The 19,814-nt window shown below is 40.5% G+C and overlaps 2 protein-coding genes across 2 annotated transcripts; both read left to right on the top strand.

Moving 5' to 3' along the window:
• Positions 1 to 5,080: 5,080 nt before the first annotated feature.
• On the top strand, positions 5,081 to 13,173 carry ppp2r2aa (protein phosphatase 2, regulatory subunit B, alpha a). The gene is made up of 10 exons (XM_083673502.1): positions 5,081 to 5,315; positions 5,773 to 5,850; positions 7,105 to 7,202; positions 7,321 to 7,486; positions 7,638 to 7,750; positions 8,374 to 8,551; positions 8,801 to 8,965; positions 9,201 to 9,370; positions 9,745 to 9,836; positions 10,022 to 13,173. Exons 1-10 carry the CDS (start codon positions 5,309 to 5,311, stop codon positions 10,299 to 10,301), a joined length of 1,347 nt encoding a protein of 448 aa, XP_083529628.1. The 5' UTR covers positions 5,081 to 5,308; the 3' UTR covers positions 10,302 to 13,173.
• A 388-nt stretch (positions 13,174 to 13,561) lies between these two features.
• On the top strand, positions 13,562 to 19,228 carry bnip3la (BCL2 interacting protein 3 like a). The gene is made up of 6 exons (XM_083673431.1): positions 13,562 to 13,642; positions 15,980 to 16,250; positions 16,391 to 16,478; positions 16,592 to 16,698; positions 16,824 to 16,973; positions 17,198 to 19,228. The coding sequence occupies exons 1-6, from the start codon at positions 13,591 to 13,593 to the stop codon at positions 17,244 to 17,246; spliced, it is 717 nt and encodes a 238-aa protein (XP_083529557.1). The 5' UTR covers positions 13,562 to 13,590; the 3' UTR covers positions 17,247 to 19,228.
• The last annotated feature ends 586 nt before the right edge of the window (positions 19,229 to 19,814 follow it).

Raw genomic sequence — 19,814 nt, 5'->3', positions numbered from 1 at the left:
GCTAAGGCTTCAGCACCATGGACAAGACCTGCTCCATCAGCCTGTCCAGCACCATGGACAGTAAGTAAATGCATCAGGCAAGGGTTTAGCTATATCATAATCATGTATTGGCATATACTTTACCCATACCGTAAACAATAGTATCTACTCCTATCAATAGTAGTTTATAGTTTATAGTCATAGAAACGTAAAAGTGAAAAAGCACATGGATTGATGGAAGACGGAAGTATGTGTTTTTGAAGGGAAAAGGGGAGACAGAAATGTTGGAAATGAAAATTAACGTGATGAAACAGAGGTGAATTCCTTTGATATCTGTCGCAGGCCTCAGGGTACCTCAGGCTGGATATTAAAAACCTAAGATGTTCTGCTGTCCAGCTGACATTTTAATCCATTTAGAGCCACCAAGGTAGGAGTCGCAGTAACCTGATTCAGGGTCAGTGTGCACTGAGTTCTGTCATAACTCACACAAGCCACAGTGTAATCTACTGAGGGATGATCTTCATAGCTCTCTAATCCATTCTTTATCATTTGCATCTTCTTAACATGATAAACTAGAAGTAGTTAGGATGTCAGTTAAAACTCTCCCCCTCAAGACAGTCCACTTTACAGCACTATTATCAACTACTGCCATGTGGCATTGGGGAGTACATGGACCAGAAGGAGAATGCTATGAAAACCTTCACAGAACATCTGCTCTCTGTCTCTTGTGTATCAGATATCTCCAGGTAGAGAATGCAGGCACAAGAGAGCTTCTCACAGACCATACTTTAAACAATCGAAATAGACTATCGAAATAGATACCACGCATACAGCATTTTGAAGCTTCACATGACATCAGAGCAAATAAACTCCCACTTTAAGTAACTGTTGTATAAATGACCATGGGAATATACTTCGTTTTCAAGTGGCAATCTCAGCCAAGATTACTATTTCAGGCAATAAATCCTCCTTTAAACTGAGCCAGTTTGGCAGTATAGCAATTCCTTGGAGTGTGATATCACACTAATATGAATATCCTCTGCAATAAGATCACAATGAGCCATGCATCTCCTACACGACACACTCACGTGCAGAGCACAGAGCTCATCTAAACAAACACGATTGAATTTAAAATACTCAAACCCTGTTGGCAGTCTTGTGACCTTGCTATACCATTGATTTATAGACATATGCAGATCACTGTGTTGTTGCATAATATGTAATGATATGTAAATAGTAATGATACGTTGTAACTTCCTTGTTTATGTTCATGAACTTGGTTGTGGTGCAGGCTTACTTGAAATAAATGCAGTGAGATTAGAAAATGTGAATTCCCAAGACGGGGTTGAGTACATGTCAAGTAAGTTCTGCAACTCCTGAAAGTGATTGGATGTTTTTGCGTCATTTACATAGAAAAGTTTCTCCTGATGAATGGTACCATCCCTGGCAGCAGATTGAATTGTGAGAGGATAGCTGTAAGGTGTGTTATTTAAGCAAACTACACTTACTTGACACTCCAATTTCATATTACAATTTTTTCTTGAGGCTATGGATGACCAGTTTCACTATGGGATATTTTTAAGCTGTTCAGCACATAGCTATAGCTATGGATGTGAATTTCAAAATCCATGCATTTGCAACATGCATTTTTAAAGCCATCACAAAAGGACTCTGGTAGGACATTTACTATAGTCTACTGACGTGCATCACTTTCAAATACAAAGTTATGCAAAGGAAAGCTTCTCATGGTCAAGGGCAGACAAAATCACCCTTTTTAAAAAATGGAGCAACTCAATATGGTAATTAATAAGGACATATTCTAATATCACAGGGTACAGAGAGATTGGCTGGGGGCAGAAGAGTCTCTGGTGACCTTCGTGTTACCTCACACCCAGTACAAGGAGAGTAAAATAAAAAATCGGTGTACTGAATATGGAGAAGGAAATGTGACTGTCAAAAGGTGTCCTATAATAAGCAGACCTATTCAAAAGTGAACACATTTCCACAGAGCCATCTGGTAAACAGATTGTCGTAAAGAAATTCATTTTGCTCTCCTTTCTCAATGAGACAAGGAAGTCTTGTTTAACCAAGCAAGTCCTTTGAGTTTGAATTAAAAAACACAGGATAGGCTGGAGGAATACCGAGATGAAATGTGCTAAAAAGAATTGCAAAAACCATTTAGCATTGGAACAGTTATTGCAATAAATGTTTCCATACTGTATATTCATATTTTACAATAATAACAAAATTATGCAAATTACATTGTAGGTGGCACCCATTTCTAGCCTTTAGGTTGATTTCCTTGGTTTAATCTCTCATTGATGAGTGATATTGAGGCTACAGAGAATAACTATTTCTGCTAATAGAGAAGGACAGCTTTCAAGCTTCAATTTTTGATGAGAAATCTCTGTGTTTTCTTGGGTTTCACCTGCGAAATATGCCCCTGGTCTCCAGAGGCAACGTCACCGAAGACAACAGCTGTGTCATTAAGATTTCTTAATTTAGTTCACTTAGATGCAGTCCATTGTAATCTGTGGAAGACCAAAAAGATTACTCTGTAGTGTCTAATTTACATCTTAACAATGCACTAGGATATGATGGTGTGCTTTGTTGCATAGTTTATACAAATTAATGAACATTTTATTGACAAGGTTTGATAGCTTTTAGTTCCCCTGAGACATCTCTCTGTCACAGTTAGAAGCTCTGGATATAACGTTGATGAGGGTTTGGCACATGTAACAGCTCTATAATTGCATATGGGGTTTTCACATCTTTGAAACTGCATATGATATCAATTACACTTATGACTGCCTACATTCTTATCAGCCTCATCGTCTCATTTTTCTAATCATATAGAGAGACATCTTCGTTATTCTGGTCTGAAGCTGTTTGTATCTTGGAATTAGCATTTCAGACGAAGCATAGCCCCTAACTGCTGTAATCAAAAAGGCTTGGACGATTGGATATGTACTCCCCCAAACACCAACCCTACTGTTGCTCATACAGTAACTGTGTTTGGAACTCAGAAAGTCAATGTAGCCAGTCAAGCCTACGTATAGTATTCAAAGACAGAATGTATATTTTTCAAGATGACTGTGATGTCAGTATATGCTCCCTTGTCAGACAGTGTTTCCCCTCTATTAATTTAAAAGGTATCCAATGCAAAACGTAATTGATGATGGCTTACTTAATTATTTAATTCAGGACATTAATTGATGTTATTGCAAACTGTGTCAATTTAATCAATAATATGTCATCTGCAAGCATCAGCAAAGTCTTACCAATGAATGATATGATATTTTGAATGATAAGTATAATCATTCAGCACACATAATGTGCATGGGAATATCTAAATCACTGTTATAATATTTCCAAAAATATTCATGGTATCATCAATAACTATAATTAGTCAACATGCTTTGGAGGACCAAGTGTCATAAGTGTAAGCCACTATCATTGTTATTTTACAATAATTGTCATTAAATTACTCTTAAAAACACACTTTCTGTCAGATCATGAGCACTATCTGACAAGGGAACACTGTCTGACACAACACCAGATGACAAAACAGTTTTAAAACATAACAGCTAAACAAAAATAGATAATAATCAAATTGAAATAAAACAGCAGTGTTGTTTTACCATCCCATCATTATGATAAAATCATAGCTAGTTTGGTTGCACAGATCAGGTAGACACAGATAGGTGATACTGCACTGACACAATTTCCTGCAGAAAACAGTTCACCAGTGGCTCATCTGTCAAAGTTATCACATTACCTTGCAAAGTTATCAAAAGTTCAATCAAATCAGATTGGACATTAATTTTTCATATCATTCCAAGCCTGCAGGTCTATATGAACTCCCATTTTGAAGATGTAATGCCTTGCACATTGATGGTGAGATCAGGCTAATGAATAGCCTCACTAACACAGAGAGATTGAGGTATTGCAGATAACAGCCAATCAGGGGTATTGTGCAGAGGAAACATTATGCAACCATAACAATGTCTACCTCAGGCAGGAAAGAAGAGACAGCAGTCAAAGGGTGACATTATCTGTCAGACTTGAACACAGGAGGTGCACCACCAGCATTAAAACACATTTAAAAAACACATATAATCAATCAAATAGGGGGGATTCAAACGAAGGAGGACATAAGGCAGGGGTGCATTTTTCAAATCTTTACATTCTTTCTTTAATAACCTTCGTAAAATTGCATTATAGAGCAGGATATGATTTACATTTTAATCAAAGAGAGCCTCCTGGATTAGAAAAGCATATGATTTATGGGTATTGGCTGCTGCCCCTGTTACTGTGGCACACAGCTTTTATGTACTGAGGGAAGCTAGAGGTGTAGTAGTACTGTTTATCCCTCTTCTATCAAATCTGTGGGTTGTCTGCAAGGCATGTCGAACCATTTCTGAGACACATGATGATTACATGATTCACTATTGCCACCTTGTGGTTCAAGTTGTGCCTTTTCTCCCTGAGAGCCACTGAGAAACATGTTGTCTTTGTCTTTCACACCATACCATTTCAGTTTTATGAATATAAACACCTGGAATTATATAAGGATGACAACTGACTGAGGAATATGAGTGAACACACTGCTCTCAAATACATGTATTTATGGACCTAAAGTAAGGCAGGCTGTAAGATTTCCAGTAATGTCAACAATGTTTTTTGAAGAATAACACCAAGTTAATTTGCAAAACACGAGAACCTAATCAATTTTGTTTGTTGTAACATGTTACAGTGTTTGAAAAAAGTGTTATGCTCTCCTGAAATGTCATTCTACAGTCAAAATCAGCTGATCTGCTTGAAAAAATGGCATGAGATTCTTTGTTTACGTTGTTGACAGTACATGTGGCCCTTGGTTTGATTGGCACAGTATTATGTGGTACTCACATCTTGTAGCTAGGTAACTACACTAGGGAAGACCTACGTTCGTTTATTTGAGTCATAAGGATAGGAAATGAAATCAGGAAAGGGTACGCGGCCCGGAGGAGAGGAAAGTGAACCACTCAAAACTATTGGAACGTGTGCGCCCGTCTCTTGCACAGTCTGTGACGTCTTGCGCCATTTTGAAAGTAGGAGCAGGGAGAGGGAAATTTTTCTAGCAAGTCAGGTAGCCAGCTAAACCAGACAAGCAAGGTGATCAGAGGAAGCGTAGCTGATTGTCAAATCATTGCTAAGAGAAGTGACATAAGTTGACGAATAGTAAGGGAAAGACTTTCTGCTTGGCCACATCCTGGGCAGCTAGTTAGCCCGGCCAAATTGGAAAGATAAGCAAGGGCCCAAACCCGCGACAGATATTCCCCCTCTCACCATGGCAGGTAAAGTGAACTAGTTAAATTGCTAATGGTAATATCAAGGGGGAGCGTATAAATGGGTGTATACCACCACTTTTATGATTTCGATTATTATGTAGCTAGCTAACATTTAGAGTAGCGGGACTAGCTACAAGTTCAAGTGTGGAAGCTAATTGGCTAGCTAGCTAGCTAGTGCTCTGCTCAGCCGAAATCAACAACAGACTTGCTTCCTCTCTCTGCTAGCTAGCTGAAGCTAACTTATGTTATGAATGAGCTCAGGGTTGTCCTGATGTCATAGAAAGATTAATACTAGCTAAGTAGCTTGCTAGCTAAGTTAGATAGTTCGCTAGCTAGTGAATATTTTAATTTACATGATGAAAGTTAGCCAGCTAGTCACATCCTTGCAGATAAGATAGCTAGCCAGCATGCTTATGTTATGTCAGCCCAGATTATTGATGTATTACTGTTTCTGTGGTTCCAGGAGCCGGTGGCGGGGGCAATGATGTGCAATGGTGCTTTTCTCAAGTTAAAGGGGCAATTGATGATGATGTTGCTGAAGGTAAGCCTCATAATTAAAATAGATGCCTATGATGACGACTTAGACTAACTTAGAGATGCAGGATACTGTCACTCAGCAATAATGGTCCTCTGTTCAGGCTGCTATAATTCTCAGTCAATGACTTCCTTTCATCTCTTTTCAACATTTGGCCTATTGTCTACTCACCCATATAATAAATAGTGTGGCTTTCCACATGTATTGTCATATTTGTGATAAATAGATTTAGGAGAAAAACAAGTTTCCCAGTAGTAAAGGTGAGGTAAGATGAGGTGATGTTGGTGACTGAGCTTCAGCCATGGCATGCTGTTTTGCTCTGTGCCTGATATCTCTCTACTGTTGGAACCATGCTTTATCTCTTTAGATTGAGATCTAGTAATTAGGTTACTGGGCTGCAAGGAGGAGTGTGTAGAGTTGCACATATAAGGACTGTTAAGTGCTATTGCCTGGCCTCCTCTATGTTGTTGATGGTTGCTTTGAGCCCAATGTGTAAGCATGTGTGCACTGTGCACATTACAGTGTTCTGTTTACAGGACAAGCCTTACCTAAGAACAGGCATAACAAATCAGTGGAGGTCAAGTTATGTGTGTGCCTGGCCCTTGGCTGTCAGACATGCAAAAGCAAGACTCAAATATTAGGGTTATGTGGTCTATACAACAGTTGGCATTATGCTACAAAGGTCAATACCTCTTTCTGCCTGTTTCCCCCTTTGTTTGGTACTATTTGAGGTGTGGAGAAATGTTGAAGGCCGTGTGTGGTTGTTAGGAGCAGTCGTCAAGTACATCGCTGTAGACCTTCTACAGTGTTATTTCAGAGACAGCACTGCCCTACACACTCAGGCTTGTGCCAGCCTCAGTGATAAGGGAGAGATTGTTGTATTGTGTGGCTATAGATGAGTCTATTAGTCGACACTCTCCAGGCCATCATGCTGAATAGCTGCAGATGCTATGCTTTGTTTCTTTTTTTCTCACTGGAGTTAAGCTCACTAGGCTATACTACACACATCCTACTTCACAATAGGCCATGAAGCTCAGATTCACAAAGTCAGATGTAGGCTGACAATAGTGTTTTCAGTACAGCATAGTGAATTCAGTACAGCATAGTTTGCTTGATTCATGGCATAATGGATTGATTGATAAATAATAGGCCTATCCCACAAACCATACGCATTACACATTTCCATTCATCTGCATTGATCGTTTTGGAAATCAACCTAATTGCCCTGTTTATTTATTTATTTTCATTTTTTTGTGACAGCCGACATCATATCCACTGTTGAATTCAATCACTCTGGGGAGCTACTAGCCACTGGTGACAAGGGAGGCCGTGTGGTCATCTTTCAGCAGGAGATAGAGGTAAGGGACTGTGGCTCAACACATGCCACTACAAGCACATGACAACATCTCTAATCAGGGTGCTTATTTTGGCCATGATATGACCCAGAAACTGCTGTGCAATGTTGTCATTGAACAGAGTAAGAACCAGCCACAGTGCCGCGGAGAGTACAATGTTTACAGCACCTTCCAGAGCCATGAGCCAGAGTTTGACTACCTGAAAAGCCTTGAGATTGAGGAGAAGATCAACAAGATCCGGTGGCTACCTCAGAAGAATGCTGCACAGTTCCTTTTGTCCACAAATGGTTGGTGAAGTGGTGTGTGCATATAGCCTAGCTTAAACAGAGTGCATTCTCACCAATGACTGGAATAAGATGATTCTCCATAATGTAAAACAACAGTAATAGAACACAGCAGAAGCAGTGTGACATGTACAAGCTTGTTTGACATTTGCAGATAAAACTATAAAGCTGTGGAAAATAAGTGAGCGAGACAAGAGACCTGAGGGGTATAACCTGAAGGAAGAGGATGGACGCTATAGAGACCCTACTACCGTCACAACACTACGCGTAAGTAGTTATTCACAGACCTTTCCCATACACACTTACTACATTTCCCAATCACAAAAGTAAGGCTCAAAACTCAAATACAGTTTGTTAGAGGAACTGCTTACCCCCCTAGCGCAACTGTTGTAACTGTTACCACACTCCTCAACCAGTCAATCGGCAGTAAAAACAGAGGCGGGATTGGATACGGAACAATCAGTAATTTTCACTGGTGCCCATGTGGGTAGTGTTCTAACAACCAAATTACAATTTCAGAAAAAAAATAAAACTCTATAGTTTTAAAAGTCTATAGTTTTGATGTGCTTGGTTGTTACCTCAGCTGAACCTGAACACAACCCCAGTCAATTAAAAAAAAATTGCACCATTAGCTAAGTCTATTGGCTAACACTGATTAATTTGCTGTTCTCAAGGGAAAAGGGGAAGTGGGTTGTTGTGCTCAAAACATCACTTCTGCTCAGAGCCAAAATGTCTTCACTCGCAGCCCATGCTCCATTAAAACCAATGATTTCACCAGACTGCCAAAAGACGAATGCCAATGAGACTTGAAGGTTTGGCAACGCAAGACTATCTGTCCAGCTAATAAAATGACACATTGGTCTGTCCTCTATCACCCCCCTGCACTGTAGGTACCAGTGTTTCTGCCAATGGACCTGATGGTGGAGGCCAGCCCCAGACGAGTGTTTGCTAATGCACACACCTACCACATCAACTCCATTTCAGTCAACAGCGACTGTGAGACGTACCTATCCGCCGATGATCTTCGCATCAACCTCTGGAACCTGGAGATCACTGACCGCAGCTTTAGTATCCTCTGTGTCTATTATATGTCTGATGACTGAGCCTCACGTTGTGATCTTGTAGACTCCATGGTGTCAGTTTGTCCGAATTTAGTTGGCTTGGATAGCGTTGTATCCAATTTGAACAAGATCAATCTGAAAATTACATAGGCGTGGCATTTGTGTCCTAGCACCAATAAGATGAGAATCAGGGTAGTTCAGCCGCTGCTATATCAGTCAGATATGTTGTTGTCCTTGACCTCCCTGACCCCCTCAGACATTGTAGACATAAAGCCAGCCAACATGGAGGAGCTGACAGAGGTGATCACGGCAGCAGAGTTCCACCCAAACCAGTGCAACACCTTTGTCTACAGCAGCAGCAAGGGCACCATCCGCCTATGTGACATGAGGGCTTCAGCTCTGTGTGATCAGCACTCCAAACGTGAGCGGCATGTGTCTGTGCATTCCATGATTTCAGGCAACATGCTGCTCCTTGTTGAGATCCTGGAAGGGGGATATTCAATGACCCACAACCAGTTTTAAACTATGTTGGTCTGTGTTAAATGAAAAGGTCTTGCAGAGACCCCTGAAGCAGTACATTCCTGTGTTGACTATTGTAGTACATTGACATGCCAGAGTAAACCGTCATTGTACTTGCTCATCCTTGTCTCATTCAGTGTTTGAAGAGCCTGAGGATCCGAGCAACCGCTCCTTCTTCTCTGAGATAATCTCCTCCATCTCTGATGTCAAGTTCAGCCACAGTGGACGCTATATGATGACCCGAGACTACCTGTCTGTCAAAATCTGGGACCTCAACATGGAGAGCCGTCCAGTAGAGACTTATCAGGTGTGTGTGTGTGTGTGTGTGTGTGTGTGTGTGTGTGTGTGTGTGTGTGTGTGTGTGTGTGTGTGTGTGTGTGTGTGTGTGTGTGTGTGTGTGTGTGTGTGTGTGTGTGTGTGTGTGTGCCTCCTTGCTGTGTAACCACAGATGTTTTATCAGAAATTCAAACTCTTGAGTAGAAAATCCACCTGTCCAGTTCAGTTCTCCACTAGGGGGAGATCTTGTGTTTTCAAAGGGGTACCCACATGGAAACCATTTTTTTTCTTATAAGATCATCAAGATTGTTGTAACATTGATTTTCATTTGAGCTAAATCTTTTAGCTTTTTACAGGGCAAACATTGGGTAAATTGTCTTATTGAATGTTATTCTACCCAAACAGGTCCATGAATACCTCAGGAGTAAATTGTGCTCACTCTATGAGAACGACTGCATCTTTGATAAGTTTGAGTGCTGCTGGAATGGAAACGACAGGTGAGGCTCATTAGGGTTTGCATACGATTGAACACGGATAGGTATAGAATTGCTCTCTGATTGTGGATGTCAGTCCTTGATCTGGAAATTGGTACAGTCTGGATGTGTGATTGATGTATAGTCTCTGAGACTGTATGCTGCTGTGTATAGCCACTGATCTCATTCTCCACCTTGCTTCTCCTCAGTGTTGTGATGACCGGCTCCTACAATAACTTCTTCAGGATGTTTGACCGAGGCTATCGGCAGGACGTGACCCTGGAGGCATCTCGCGAGAGCAGTAAGCCACGCTCGGTGCTGAAGCCCCGGAAGGTGTGCACAGGTGGGAAGCGCAAGAAGGACGAGATCAGTGTAGATAGCCTGGACTTTAACAAGAAGATCCTCCACACAGCCTGGCACCCCCAGGACAACATCATTGCAGTGGCCACCACTAACAACCTCTATATATTTCAGGACAAACTGAACTAGTATTCAATGAACCCTTCATGTCCCAGATCCCACTTTAGCCCCACTACTCTGGTCCCCAACACCTCACCTGGAGAAGTGCAGCGAAACGGCTCTGTGTTGATGGTTTTCTTAATCTTAATTTCCTGTTAAGGGTGCTCCTTCCACACTTCTCCTGTCACCTTGCAACTGTTTTCCACTACATCCCAAAGGGAACACTGTTTTTGAACAATCTAGTCTTTTTGGTGGGATATTGTATTTTTTTAAACATTTCCTTTGTTGTTAATTTCATGGTTTGGTGCCATTATGACATGCATTTCTTTTTGTATACGAGCATGTTTAATTTGTTCCAATAGGGAGTTATGTCAACTAGGTTTCCCCCCCTCCATACTTAATACATCACAAAATGCCAGTCTGCATTGGCCAAGTGTGCTGCCTTCAAACACAGCAAACTGTCAGCTCTGTTTCTGCCCCCAGGCATTAGTCAAGTTGCCAAGTTTGCTCACCCTCCTCCTAATAACATGCAGTACACGTACACTCTTAACACACACACACACACACACACACACACACGCGCGCGCGCGCACAAAAGCTCAACTCAGTTGGTGGGATGGTTGGGGTTCAGGGGTAATTTAGAGACTACTACTGTATGTGAAAATATCCCGTTGTTGTTAGCCCGAGACTACAGACACGGTATAGCACACACCCTGGTAAGCACAGTGCCCTTTTTCAGGGTAACCTTTGAAGCTGTTGCTTTTTCTAGTGGATTGAAGTGAGTGGCACTACAGCTCCATCTCACGCGGAAGTGACCGGTCCCTCTTGCACTTAGAGTGCCACCATGTTGAGCTCAGCACAGGGGCTCAAGTGCATTTGTTGCACCTGAGTCTTCAGGCAGAAACCTCCTGTTGGCATACTGTGCTGTTGACACGCATGGCTTGGATCAGTTTAATTGTGAGAGGTGCCAATCTGTACCTCTGCTGCTAAATTCCATACATGTGTCTTGACTTTTGCATATGTTGATGAATTGTTCAGTTTTCCCTCTGGATCAAGTTTTTGTTAGTATGTTTTTTAATGATGTTTTGTACTTGAGATGAGTAATAATCACTATAGTTGGTTTATTTTTGTATGATTAAGAAGACCACAGGAATATTGATAACCCTAAAACCCCTCTCACACTACTTGGTGTAGTCTGATCACTGTAGTCTGTTTGCTGTAGGTCTTGGACTGATTTGTAGAGTGAAGGGTCACTTGGACTGGTGATACTTAATGTGATATATGAGCATTTAGTTAAATTCAAGTGGGCAGAAGAGTGCATATGTATGTACCATAGAAAGACTATATGCACATTGTCCAAAGAGAAGTGTTCAGGTGTCAGTGCTGAATGGACAGAGGTCATTGTCTGAGGCTCTGAACACTTCATGATGCATTTTGTTTGTTACTGTAACTGATTGACTGGAATTGATTAGGGTGCTTCTGAGTTTACTTGGCAAGTTAATTTGTGCTAATTGTTTCTTCACTAGTAGATCTGTGTGCATCTGTTTGTGTGCCATGGCTCTGTTTCTGAAACACGTGCACTGAATGAAAGATAATGAATCATACAGATAATGTGAATGGCAACTTTTTTCTCTGCTTCAATTTGGTAGAAGAGAAGAATGTATTGCAGCTTAATCTTGTCAATCTAAGGAAAGACAGGTTGATTGAGTAGACAGGATTGCTTACTTGGATTATTGTGTGAAACAAGATACTTTATCTTTTGTATGGTACAGAACTTAATGCAGAAGACTTTGGAAAGAAATTGAATGAAGCACATTGTGTGTGGATATCATTGGATGTCAGCTCCAGACATTGGAGGCTCCATTTCAAACATACAGCCTTCCCAGTCTAAATACTATATTAAGTTGAAGTGGCATTCTCTGTCCATGATACTTCGGGAAATGGAGGTGGATTTTGTTGTGTCAGTAGAACATTAATTTGTTTTTATTTGTCAACACTTGAATGGCAAGATACCAATTTTGAGCCACTGGATTTAAGATTAAGGGTTTTGTAATATTCACTTATTTTGAAGAATTGATTCTCACTCACTAGTAATTGCAGACTGCAATAATGGTCATTAGCTCTACTGGTGTGAGTGTCACTTCCTCAGGGCTTTGTGTACAGTATGTCTGTTTGTTTTACTTATTTGTTTTGTGGAAAATTGATAATGGTTCTTTCTTTAGCTGTTGTGAGAACATGTCAAAGGGAACAGGAGTAGATCAAGGATGGTTAAGCTGTTATATGCTTGATAGGAGGAGACATGTTTTACCCCTGACCCCATTCCACCATCACACTCATGACATCAAGACCGTACTGACAGATTGGCTCTGTTGGTGTGACATTTTTCACAAATAACTTCAAGTGATTTCTGTCTTGTATACTGAAACATACATTTTTGACGACAACTAACCAACATAAAGTAGTACTTTCCCTACACACTCCTGTCCTCACAGCACTTGTGCAAGGCCACCAACTGTTGTTCAGAAGGACCTAATTGCCTTTTTCATAGCATAGGAGAGGAAATATTGAGATAATCAAGTATGTTTCCTGAAGTGACTGACATGCCAAGCAGGAGACTGCTCAGGGGAACTTAAATATAATGTATTCACAAGACTCACAACAGAATGCACTTTTTTATTTTTGTGAATTTCATTGATTTGTATGTTTTGTTTATTTGTTTAATGGGGCTCTTGAATAAAGATTGTGGGAAATTTTGGGTGATCTGTTGCAGAAAATCAATACAGTTTTAAAAAGGTTCACTGACTGTCTAGTTCTCTTTGCCTTTGTCAAATGGAATAAAGTACAGTTTAGATTGATGAATATTAAAGAATTTCAAAGCTGAACAACAAATAAAACAATTGTATTAACATGTTTGACTATTTTCTTTGAGACCAGTGTTGCATTTTCATGGGCCATGTAGAAATAGAAATGGACTTTGCTCTTCAAAAGGAATTGTATCTAAGGTTATTGCCTAAATCAGATGTACAAGACATACAAAAGGACTAAACTAGAACACAAAATCAGACATGATGGCAATAAGATATGGGCACAAGTAACATAACGGTCATATTCAATGACAAATGGATACATATGGGTATAAATCTGTGGTAATATGTTAATTATTTATTGCATTTGACAATATTTGACATTGACGACTGACCATTGATCATTTCTGAAGTGATTAGCTACTGATAGGGGGTTGGTCAATGGTTTATGATGCGCATGCGCGTTCCATCGTCTTCGTGTTATGTTGACGATTGCTAAAAACTGAGCAGGCAACATGTCCACCACTGCTGCTCAGCAAAACAATAACGAAGAACCCGCACTCAACGGTAAGTGTCGCCCTTAACTGGATCCTTGCTGAACAGGAGTTGTGCATATTTTTCAACTAATTTGTTTTATTTTTCACTGGAAGAGTTTATTATGAAGGATATTGTAAAACTTGGCTCGAGGTTGGAATTTCTTGTTCTTCAGGGCGGGGAGGAGGGCGTGATGTTGATGTAACGTCATGTTAAAGCGCCAATGGGTTTCCTTTTAAATTTGATTGACAGAATTACAGCCAACCAGAGGTAGACGTTTGTGAATGGGAGGGCCGAAGCCCTACCAAAACAAGTCTGAAAAAAACCCTGGAAAAAATAGCTTTTGTTATAAATTCGCATCTCTTTTTCATGAGCCTGGTCAAGGCGTTGCTTGGGATATGTAACGATTTACTTTGCTAACACAGTTACCAGCAGGTTATGTTGCAATCTCGCCTCTCGATCTTCCGAAGTCACAACAAAGGGGATCGCTGTCGACACGTAGCCACTGATTCATAGCCCCTCTTGTCTTTGGAGAGCGTTGACAAGTCTACGTACACCTTCCTAATTCACAACATGAAACATTTTAATATATGTTTGTTGAAGATACCTCATTCCAAGAGGAAATTATTTTGCATCCTTGTTATTTGAATAATGATATTCAATAGGCCTGGCAGATGAATATCTTTGAATTTAACTCTACAAGAATAATCAAATTACTCTTTTAATTATTTGCAGTTCACACCATCAAAGATGCATGGCATAGATGGTGATTGATCTTTGGACAGCAAAAAGTAGTTCCATTGATTAAGTACTTATCAAAAGATTTCTCAGGTACAGGCCTATTTCCACCCTCTATGCCCATAATGTGTATGCTCCTTTAAGGATAGTCAATGCATTTCTTTCATAAAAAGGGATATGGTGTACAAAGACATGTACTAACAGCACTGCGGTCACCAAAAAAGACAACAATGATGCCACCACTGTCATGTGGAGCACTGCAAAGTTCAATTGCTTAGGGGCTTTTACCTACAATATGCCTACTGTGCTTGAGAGGTTTGACAGTTGCTGGTGGCATGAATGTGGGAGGTTCTAGATCAGAAGATGTCAACTGAGTGGAGTTAGCCTTAAACGTAACACAGTCAAACTGGTTAGCAGACAGGAGTAGGGGGAGACTAGGAGCTGCTTTGATTAGTTCTTAACCTAGCTTCTAGAGATTCCATAATAACTCCACTCCCTCCAGCCAGGAAGCAGCTCAAATTCATGTTGGCTCTTTCGAGGGGCAGTAGCACAAGTTTATCCTCTGGATGCAGTGCACAATATAATGGATTACTTAGAATAGATTATGCATGGTAAATGATTAATTACTTTTTCAATAGACACATATTACATTACATATTTAGGGATAGCGATAGGCCTACAATTAAAGGTAGACTCTGGGAAATTATGTCATAGCAAAATGAGTGGGACGGCACTGTGAGAGACTTAAAAAAAAAAAACGGAAATGCAATAGACCAGAGAGTAGAATGGGTTGAATATCCAAATCCAAACCAAAGACATTTCAGAGAAGGGAGGAAAAGATTACACTGTAGAACTGTAATGTGATTGGCAGGGCAGAGGGCAGTGAAACAAGTGGACATTATCGTTTGCTCTTGTTCACTACAATATATTTGATGAGATTTGCTCTGTTCTCACAGGCTTGACGTCATATCCCAGAGTCTACCTTTAAAGCAACTGCTTTTTTTCCAATGTACTACAGTTATAGTTTAAAGATGCACATTTTGGGAAGGTCTAGACTGGAAAATAGACGACATAACCTCTTTGACACACTGTATTTAGGAAACAGCATTACAATTGCAATAGTTGTCCCCATGAGGGAAGGTCTGGGGAATGTGTTGCCTAATAGGCACTGTCATGGGAAGCTGTTTACGGCTGTGAGCTAAGGCTCAGATTCAGAGCCTGCTTTGTTCCAAAGTTGCAGCTTTAAAACAGGGTAGGGGTTGAGGCTTGCTCTAAAAATGATTGCCATCTTCTGTTGTATTTGAAGTCACTTCAATTTGTGCCGAGAGAGTATGACTGTTTCTGAAAATGTTGAAAGCTCTACCATGCAGGTGGTGCTTCTTTTCAATACCATGTTTGTCCACATTTTGAAATTAACTCAGTGCTATAAGTTTCAGGCAGAGGATAGACAGATGTCTTATGCATCTGAGAGATGCTTAACAGCAGTGGGGATTTGTTGCTCTCTCCGGGGCTACAGAGGTACAACAGTAAACTAAATTGGCTACAGCATCTAGCCTACCGATGATCACGATTGGAACTACTGCACACACTCCCTCTAATCCCCACTCCACTGCTTATGTTTGTGTTTTTCAGGGTCGTGGGTGGAGCTAGAGATGAATGGAAACACAGGGGCCCAAGCCCCACAGCCAAACCCCACAGCACCTTCTCCTGACCAGGAGAACGGGAACGAGGGGGATGGTCAGGCCCCACAAACCCTGGAGGTTGTGCTGGAGGAAGTGGAGGAGAGTCTGACAGGGGGTCTGGAGCACGTGCCTTCATCATCCTCTATCCACAATGGAGACATGGAGCAGATCCTGCTTGATGCCCAGCATGAGTCCAGCCAGAGCAGCTCCTCCTGCAACAGGTAGATAGGAACAGGGATGTAGAGGGGAATGCAGGGGGAGTCTAGAGTCATGGCATTAGACTGCTCCTTGAACTCAGAATGTCCCATGTTGATATGTTTGTATAATTGGTTTTGTGTTTTCCTTCTTTCTTGTACCTCAGTCCTCATAGACCCACCAGTCCAGATCCAGATCAGGATGAGGGCCAGATCACCTTTGATGTGGACATGTCCAGTAGGAGAGGGAGCCAGGTAAAGCAACACAGTCTGCTCACATGTGTCTGTTCCTCCATGCCTGCTGCTGTCTATGCTGTTGCGGTATCTCCTTGCTCACCTGTGTTCTTTTTCTCGCTCCACACCTGCAGTCAGAGGAGGATGGCCCAGAGAAAGACCAGGAGGAAGATATCCTGATGAACAAGGGGGCAGACTGGGTAGCGGACTGGTCCAGTCGGCCCGAAAATATTCCCCCGAAGTAAGGAGACCCCACACACTGAGTGCATTTTTACATTGAAGGGCAACTGGTAGCATGTGTCAACCCCTCACACTCATTCCATTATGGTTGTTTAAACCGACTGTTGTAACCTCTTTTTTTTTTAGGGAGTTCCACTTCAGACATCCCCGACGCTCAGTATCTCTCAGCATGAGAAAGAGTGGGGCCATGAAAAAAGGGGGGGTCTTCTCTGCAGAGTTCCTCAAAGTCTTCATCCCCTCCTTACTCCTCTCTCACATCATTGCCCTTGGCCTTGGGTGAGTGACCCTACCATTTTACACAAATTACAATTGGCAAATCATATCCTTACACCATCTTGATAGAAGCATTTGTAAATTTCTGTAAATAATATAATGTTCTCCACCATCTCCACCAACGATTGCATTAGAGAAAGTATTTTTGCTTTTGCTTGGGTTTTCACCCATTGAGTCACACTGTCTGTGGTGGAATCATTGTCATACTATGCTTCCTCTCTCCTTAGGGTCTACATTGGGAAGAGACTCACCACACCTTCCACCAGCTCTTTCTAAACACAAACTAAAGCAGTGCCTGGAAGTCATATCGAAATTGTCGGCGAGTTGTGTTAAAACGACCCCATGTGCTAAATTCCCCTCCAAAATCTGCTTCCATTGTATTCCTAAGCTTCCCTGTCCCTTCACCATCCTATTCAGCCACTGATATTCTATCTGTTCTGTTCTGTTTGATCCTCAAAAGTTTATAATTCATATATATATTTGTGCTCCTTTACATTCTGACACAGGGTGCGTGGCCACAGTTGGGACAGGGCATCTAACAGTACTGACCATCCACAATCCATGATAGAACACAGCCCCTGCCTGTATATGAGTACATTACTTTAGGGACACATCATTCAGCTGTGATATCCCCTACTGCACACATCATTAAGTGGTTGGTATCAGATGGCCTGGAGTTTTGGTATCTCTCTGAGATTTCCATATAGATGCCTTTGACAGAGAGATTGTGTTGTGAGAGATAATTGTTTTAGACTGTTTCTCTGTTAGCGTCCTACTGAGTGAATCAGCTACATGGAGGCCTGCAGTAATTACCCTCCATTCTCACAGTAGATCCTTTAATACTGAACCAAAAATGAGCCCCATATCTGCAGTACACCTTTGAGAGTATACACGACTGTGAATCAAATGTTATTGTGTATTTTTGTGTTGATGTTTTTGTTGCATGGGCCTTCCACAGTCATGTTGCAGTTATTGAGAGGAATAGCTTGATGTGGTATAAGGGTATCACATCATATAACTTTACTGCAGGTTTTGTTTCCATCGACTATCAGAAAAGCACCCCATTGATGCAGTTTGAAACAATATGAATAGAGTAGTGGACAGTTTGACGCAGGGGTAGAGCATCCAAATGTACCCTCAACAGGTTCTGCAATACAGGGTGAAGTAAAATAGTGATATGGGGGAGAGGGGGGCCGGTTGATTGAAGAATAACTATTTAAATGCCACACATCCTTTCTTTGTTGTATCATATTTATTTTCTCCAAGCTTGTTCTAAATATTTTTTTTTTCACACTCAGATCTAGTATGTAGCATGATTTAAAATGTACTAATAGACAGGCTTAATATTGTGGCTTGACAGTGTAACTGCCCACAGATTTGTATTTGGTTTGATTTGGTACATATCCTCTTCAGCGCTCAATGACTACTGCAAAGTGCCAAATGTATATTTGTTTTCATCTCAGCGCCTACATTGGAAAGGTATCACACAGACACAGATCCCACATTTATCTGACATGTTGAAATACTCAGCAGTGCCCTGCCATTATATCAAGTCATCCACTTATGTTATGACATTTTCTTTGGGGATCTGTTTAGATTTTTTTGTATTATTATTTTTAATGGTGAATATTCTATGTGTGAATGACATTCATCCAATCCCCTTTGCAATGTAATAATGTTAGTTTTGTGTATATATGTTGAACAGTGACCATAGTGACCCAACCTGATGATAAAGCACCATATTTGCCATGGTAAAAATATAAGATAATAACTAGGAAATCTTGATGCTAATACTAGTTTTCTTTAGCTGAGTGGGATTTGGTTAATTGTGCCTCTGTTCTTGGTTTGCACCTATTTGAAGTAACTCCCATTGCATGCAAGCCTTTGAGTTTGTAATTGGCATTGATTTGCTGTTAATGTCATTCTTGAGATGTTTAAGGCTGTAATAGGTTTAATCAAAAGCTAAGGAAGACATAGCTTAATTAAAAAACATTTTATTTAAGACAGAAGAATAGTATGCCCATTATCATTGCTATCATGTCTTTTTTTTTTTAATGATAATCCAAAATACAAACATAATAATGCTTTGCTTGTTTGTATAGAGGGCAGGGCCCTTAGAAATTCCATGTAGCCTTCATGGACACATTTCATTTACAGTAAGCAATGGTACTGATTCTATAGTAGCAAGAAATGTTCAGTAATTAAGTTGGATTTATTTTATCATATTGGAAAAAACTGACATTAAAATGTGAAATTCACCACAATACTCTCAAGAAGTGTTTTTTCATGTCATTTTTATGTCAAAATATTGATTATGTATATAGAAGACCCATTATGGACCGATTGATCAAAAATAAATATGATCAATTCATAATATCAAACAATTTATTTATCTTACATTAAGTCACTACCTGTAACTTTTATCCATATGGATTTTAATGCTAAATAATTTCAAAGGGTTGTAACGTGGTTTAGTTGCCCTTTTAGTAAGTGATCATGGCCAAAGAGTAACATTGTTTGGAGATGTTAATCGCTAATGTTTGAGAATCTGGTGTTACATTAGGACCTATTTGATATGATGGGAAAGACTACAAACCATTTTCAGTATGAAGTGAATGAGAAACTGAAACAAAGTGACTAACCTCACCATATCAAATGGACGCTTACTTTGTGAATGAAGCAAGAAGTGTGTTTGTGCATCTGTGACTGAGTAGTGCAGTACTGATGTTTTGAAAAGACCTGAGTTTTCAGTAAATGTGAATGCATGTCTGTGAAGGAGGAACCAGGGTGATTAAGCACTATCTAGATGTCCTTTACACACTACAGGGCCAACCCTAACCATAT

Source organism: Argentina silus (assembly GCF_951799395.1).
Source record: "Argentina silus genome assembly, chromosome: 7".
In the NCBI taxonomy this organism is placed as follows: domain Eukaryota; kingdom Metazoa; phylum Chordata; class Actinopteri; order Argentiniformes; family Argentinidae; genus Argentina; species Argentina silus.
The sequence above is the reverse complement of the archived record's forward strand: the minus strand, read 5'-3'. Positions and strand labels throughout refer to the sequence as shown.